We start from the raw sequence: 6,000 nt of genomic DNA, 5'->3' as shown, positions 1-6,000 counted from the left end.
GTTGGCCCGGCGTGTTGCAGCACCTCTCGCTTCATTTAAGTAGCTGTCCTGGCACGTGGAGCTAAAAACGGATCCAAATCATGTTTTACCCTAACCATCTACCCTTGGAAGCCAATCAAACTGCCTTTTAATCTCGATCGGTTAATGAAAAAATTAGCATCTGTCTACGGTAACTGATTCCCAGCCACTCTTAAGCCCGGCATTGGCTTGTTCCGCTTTTCACGTTGGTGTCGGTGCTGCTCTTATTTCCTCCGCGCTTGCGTCTGGCCGCTCTGTCCCTTCTGGTGCTGCTGCTTCACCTGGGCCAGGATGTCTCGGATCTTGCGCTGAGCCATCTGGGGGTGGGAAGAGCAAAGGAGGAGAGCTGGGGGGGGCACCCCGGGGCCGGCGAGACCCCAGGGGCGAGGGGAAGATATGGGTTTGCATCTGGTGAAAGATGCGGCAGTGTTCAGCGGGGCTGGGCTGGGCGAGGTGGCTCCTGGGAAGCCCTTCCTGACCTAATTTTGGTGTGGTTTCCTCCAGAAGTTGGGTTTGGATGGTCACACTCTGGGTGCGCACGCGCTCGCACAGCTCTCCCTGCTTCCCCCACTGTCCCACACCATCACCCGCAGCAACAGGCACTGCTCAGCAGCACCCACTCCTGAAAACACCACCATCCAGGAGCAGAAAAAACTTCTGCAGGAGGACACAACCCTATACAAGCCACCAGAGAATCCACTAGTGCCAGCACAGGAGCTGCCGGGGCCATACCTGACTGGCATAGAAGTGCCCGATGATCTTCACAATGACCTGCTCGTTCTCGTCGGGGGTCTGGTCCCGCGGCACCACCACCTCTGCCGCCGTCAGGTTCTGCAGCTCGTTAACCTGCAGGGAAGGGGCAGAGACCGCCCCGTCGCGCTGTGCCCCTCCGGGAAATCCCAGCCCTGTCCCCGGGATGTCCCCCAGGCGCTGGCACGAAGCAGCTACCCTCCCAGGGATGTGTGTGTGTCCCCATCCCCATCCAAGAATCCCTTCTGCTTACGGTTTTGCCCCCTTTGCCGATGACCCTGCCCGCGGCCGAGGCGGGGACCCGGATGTGCGTCTCCAGCTTCACCTCTTCCTTCGGTCCGAAGAAGTTCTCCTCCTTCAGCTTCCCATAAATCCTGCCTTGCGCCTGCGGAGCGGAGGGAGCACAGAGTCAGGCGACACCCAAGGTGTCCTACCCCAGTATGTCCCCACCGGTTCAGTGGGTGTCCATCCACAGGACCTGGGATGGGACAGCATCCCATGAAATCCCAGTTCCTCAGGGTTTCAAACCATCTCAGCCCCTGGAAGAGGTGATGCTGGGTTTACCCAGCTGCGGACTGGGCTCAAAATTGGGGTCACCACCCTGATCCCTCCCTTCCCTGCTCCACGGGGTGGTGGAGAGGGACACCCCGAATCCCCAGCGGTGACAGTAGCACAGGAGGAACCTTGAACTGAGCTTCTGGAGGGCCTGTGATGACGACCATGCGCACTTTGGAGTCCGGTGTCTCCGGAGGAGCAATCTGGAGGGAGGAGAGAGACGGCAGCTGCAGTGGGGAGCTGCATGGACAGGATCGGGCCCCCAGCCCAACCGCCTGGACTTTTCAGGTGGTTTTCCCAGCCAGAATGGCACCCAAATGGGTGCTGGCAGAGGGGGAGGTCCCCATGGGACAACCCTACCTTGATAGAGGCACTTGCGAACCGGGAAAGCTGCTTGATGTGCTGGCCCTTCTTGCCAATGATGGCACCGACCGCTTGCGCGGGGATGAAGACATGCACCGTCTCCTGCTCCGGAGGCTGTGGGCACAGTGTCACCGTTCAGGCTACAGTGTCACCATTCAGGGTACAGTGCCACCACAGGAATCAGGACTCAAGCGCCCCCCCAGGTGATGCCACACCTCTCCCAAGGGTGCAGAGCTGAGCCACCACCGGACCCCGCGGGGTCTGAGCACCTTCACCACCACATTTGCAATAGTTTTTCGATTTTGGTCCCCGCTATGCAAAAAAGATGTGGGCAGGCTGGACAGGGTCCAGAGAAGAGCCACAAAGATGATCCAAGGACTGGGAATCCTGCCGTATGAAGAAAGGCTGAGAGAATTGGGTTTGTTCAGCCTTGAGAGAAGAAGGCTCAAGGGGAGACCTTCTCACCACGTTACAGTATTTAAAGGGTGGATACAACGAAGATGGAGACTCCCTTTTTACAAGGAGTCACGCGGAAAAGACGAGGGGTAATGGGTACAAGTTGCTTCTGGGGAGATTCCAATTGGACACAAGAGGAAATTTTTTCCATAATTCAGCCATTGGGATAATATCCCCAGGGAAGTGGTGGATTCCCCGACATCCAACGTTTTTAAGATTCAGCTGGGCCAGGTGCTGGGCCACCTTGTCTAGACGGTGCTTTTGCCAAGAAAGGTTGGACCAGATGGTCCTTGGGGTCCCTCCCAACCTGGAATTCCATGATCCTGTCATGCTGGGTGTTCACTTACCATAAAGGAGCTGTATGGCGCGGCACCGGAGACGCTGCTAGGTGGAGGAGGTACTGCGTTGGAGGAGGCAGGGAAGAGGCCAACTGCAGCCAAGTTAAGGCCAGGGATGAGGTGAGATTGCAACTGAGGGTGAGAGGAGAGAAATGCTCATTGCTTTTATTAAGGCAACCTCCTAGAGAGCTCCCGTCAGCCGAGACGCGGGGCAGGACCAAACCCCACTCACGCTCATGGCGGCCACGTCGTTCTCGTAGGCTTCCCTCACTTTCTTCATGATCTCCTGCTCCGCTTTGCAGCAGTTCTCGATGGAGCCCTTCACCGTGATGGTCCTTTCGGGGTTGTACAGAGTCAGGTCCTGCAAACTGATGGGAAAGCCAGCGTCAGCGCCGAGACCCTGCCCTGCCAGACCAGTGCTACACTGGGTCCTCTGGTCCTTCTCATGGGTGCTCTTGGGATGCTGGGGACACGGGGTGCCACTGCCACCACATACTGGGACTGCCTGGTCCCAGTCAGAGCAGGGACCAGCATCATGGTTGGCACTGGGAAGTCCACTCTGCCTTCACCCCAAAAACACAGCTTCAGAGTATAAAAAAAACCAGTTCCAGACATCAAACTTGAGCTCTGCAGCCCTGAAGGGATGGGGAGGGGACACCAAAGAGATGGGGAGGGGACACCAAAGGGACAGGGAGGGCACTACAAAAAATATAAAGCCAAGATTTTTCAAGAGAGCTTTGGGGAGTAAAGCACACACACCACAGGCTGGCTTCCCAGGTGACAAACAGGCATCTCCACCCGCTCACCACATCACCCGTCTCCTCCTCATCCTCCCCATCCGCCCCAGCCTGAGGAAGGTCTGCCCTGGTTTCCCCAAAGGGAGCGAGGAGCCTTACGATGAGATGGTGATTTTTGTCTCCGTGTCCTGCTCCACTTTCTTCAAGTTTCGCCCTTCTTTGCCGATCAGGCGCCCCACAAAGTTGTTATGGGCCAAGATTTTCAGAGGCACTTCATCAGCTCTTGAGAGAGGAATGGGGGAAAAAAAACAACCATGAAGGATTACCGCAGCCAGAAGAGGAGGGATTTGGTACAGAGGGACGGGGGTAAGCTCAAGTGCCCTTGCTTGGAGTGCCTGGTCACCCAAGCCAAAGCTCCTGCACACATGGGAGCATCACAGAATCACAGAATTGCTGAGGTTGGGAGAGACCTTTAAGATCATCAAGTCCAACCATTAACCCAACCTGACAAAACCACCTCTAAACCATGTCCCCAAGTACCCCCTCTGCCCTTTTTTCAAATACCTCCAGGGATGGCGAATCCCCCCCCTCCCTGGGCAGCCTCTTCCAATGTTTGATAACCCTCTCAGTGAAAAAATGTTTCCCAATATCCAATCTAAACCTCTCCTGACATAACTTGAACCCATTTCCTCTGGTCCCATCACTTGTCACCAGGGAGAAGAGCTCAGCCCCCCCCTCTCTACCCCCTCCTTTCAGGGAGTTGTAGAGGGTGAGAAGGTCTCCACTCAGTTCCTCTTCTCCAGGCTGAACACCCCCAGTTCCCTCAGTTGTTCCTCATCAGACATTTCCTCCAGACCCCGCACCAGCTTTGTAGCCCCATCGCCCAGCTCTGAGCCTTGGGACGGTACCAGAGCCCAGCAAAGAGCCACAGATGGGACACACATGCACAGAAAGGCAGGGGGAAACCTTACGTCTTGGTGTCCTTGGCCTCCTTCTGCATGATCTCCAAAATCATTTTGCAGGCAGCGGAGCAGCCCTCGGGGGTGGAGTGGATACTGATGGCTTTTTCTGCAGCTCCCGCGTTTTCTTTCCGGTGCACGTCAATCCTGCAAGTATGGGATGGGTGCTGGGGATGGGGAGCAGCTCTGTGGCTTCCCGGCTGCTCCGCTCCCCCCACGTCCCCATGGACCGCCTGGAGCTCATGCTCAAGCGTAAGGTTATATGCACCCAGGGAAGAAGACAGGGGTTAATTCTGGGCTCGATACTCGACATGGACATGGCAGCCAGAAGCTCAAATCTCAGAAAGCCAAATAAGGCATCAGCATCTATTTATTTTAAGCAACGGGAATGATTAAGCGGCGGAACAAGCACGCGCCTGGGGGACGGGATGGGCTGTCCATCACTTTACATCTTAGATAAAGCCTTCCTTGGGGGACAAGAGCCCTAGCCAACACAAGCGCATGGGCCAAAGGCAAGACCAGGCGGGTGAAGCTCAACAGGCTTGTGTTAAATGAGACCGGCTGAAGCAGCGACCTCCCCACACGCCTGCCCAGGTCCCGTCCGAGCCAGCGATGCCCTGACAAAGGAGACACGTGGGGAAGTGCAGCCAAGAAAGCCTGGCTGGGGCAGGGCATGGGAAGGTGGCTCTTGGACCTTGGACACGCTGCCCTGCACGGCGGGAAAGCCGGAGGGGCCTCAAATAGCCCATTCTCCAAAAAAAATCCAGCCTCATGTATCACTGCAGCCCACTCAGCTCAACAAGGTGCAAACCAGCTCGTGGGAGAAGGGACTCACTTGGACTGCGTCTGCTTGGTGATGTTCCTGATGGTGGCTCCTTCCTTGCCGATGATGGCACCCACGTACTGGGTGGGCACCAGGAGGCGGAGGGGGATATCCACTGGCTGCTGCTTGACTGGTGCCCCCGCGGTGACGGGGGAGCCCTGCCTGGGGGCACCGCGTGCCCCGAAGCCACCCCGCCGCCCGTTCTCTGGTCCTTGCATGGACTGCTCGTCAGGGATGTAGGAGACCTTCAGCGCATGGTTCTCCAGCTGGTGCCCGTTCAGCTTCATGATGGCTCTGGAAGGGGAGAAGGGGTTGGGGTGAGGGTCCCTCCTGGCATGTTCCCACATTGTGTGTCAGCGCATCAGCTCGACCTAAAATGGACCAAGCCCTCTTTGGCGTACCGCCCAGAGAGGAAGCAGCGGGAAAGGGGAGACGTCACCGATGCTATGGGGACCTGGCAGGACTTTCCACCCAACCTGGATGAGCCAAAGTATTTTAAGGGGAACCTCTCCGAGTACCCAGGGGAGGGGATGGGAGCGTTGGGTGCAGGACAGGATGGTGCAGGGAGGAATTCCCACATCTCCTCCGCCTTACGATTTTTGGCTGGGATTTCGGAGCCCTCTCCCGGCGGGACCTCAGGGGCTGCAAGAGCTGAAAGCTGTCGATAGATGGGGCTGGCAGCAAGAGCAAAGCGACGGCTTTGGCCACCGCTCTCTGCAGCTCCTTCAAACCTCCCTGGCTTTCTATGGAGAAGACCAAAACCGTAGCTCTCCAGAAAGTGGTCAGCGACTCAACTTTTGCCAAAAAAAAAAAAAACAACAAAGCACCCAAAAAATCCTAAAACTGGCTCAAACAGAGACTTTCCCTGCTAGCAGCCCCGTCCCTGCAGATGCGAAGGGACCAGAGAAAGACGCTCGATGAAGGACACGCATCCCCAGAGGAACAAAAAGCCAGGGAGAAGGGCTGCAGATCTAAGAGCAAAACTACTTGCACGAAACTCT

At 56.7% G+C, this 6,000-nt stretch overlaps 1 protein-coding gene across 1 annotated transcript in view; it reads right to left on the bottom strand.

Moving 5' to 3' along the window:
* Positions 1–88: 88 nt before the first annotated feature.
* Positions 89–6,000, bottom strand: part of IGF2BP1 (insulin-like growth factor 2 mRNA binding protein 1) — a 30,806-nt gene continuing 24,894 nt past the window's right edge. The window contains exons 5-14 of the mRNA XM_009892195.1: positions 5,012–5,293; positions 4,189–4,323; positions 3,377–3,499; positions 2,713–2,848; positions 2,490–2,612; positions 1,684–1,800; positions 1,452–1,526; positions 1,022–1,153; positions 751–864; positions 89–335 (exon numbers count right to left, since the gene is read on the bottom strand). Coding sequence (XP_009890497.1) covers positions 243–335; positions 751–864; positions 1,022–1,153; positions 1,452–1,526; positions 1,684–1,800; positions 2,490–2,612; positions 2,713–2,848; positions 3,377–3,499; positions 4,189–4,323; positions 5,012–5,286 — 1,323 coding nt within the window. The 5' untranslated portion in view covers positions 5,287–5,293 and the 3' untranslated portion in view covers positions 89–242. The remainder of the gene's footprint in view (positions 336–750; positions 865–1,021; positions 1,154–1,451; positions 1,527–1,683; positions 1,801–2,489; positions 2,613–2,712; positions 2,849–3,376; positions 3,500–4,188; positions 4,324–5,011; positions 5,294–6,000) is intronic.

The sequence above is a fragment of the Charadrius vociferus genome, unplaced genomic scaffold (assembly GCF_000708025.1).
Source record: "Charadrius vociferus isolate BGI_N301 unplaced genomic scaffold, ASM70802v2 scaffold509, whole genome shotgun sequence".
Classification (NCBI taxonomy): domain Eukaryota; kingdom Metazoa; phylum Chordata; class Aves; order Charadriiformes; family Charadriidae; genus Charadrius; species Charadrius vociferus.
This window is presented reverse-complemented; position numbering and strand designations above follow the sequence as displayed.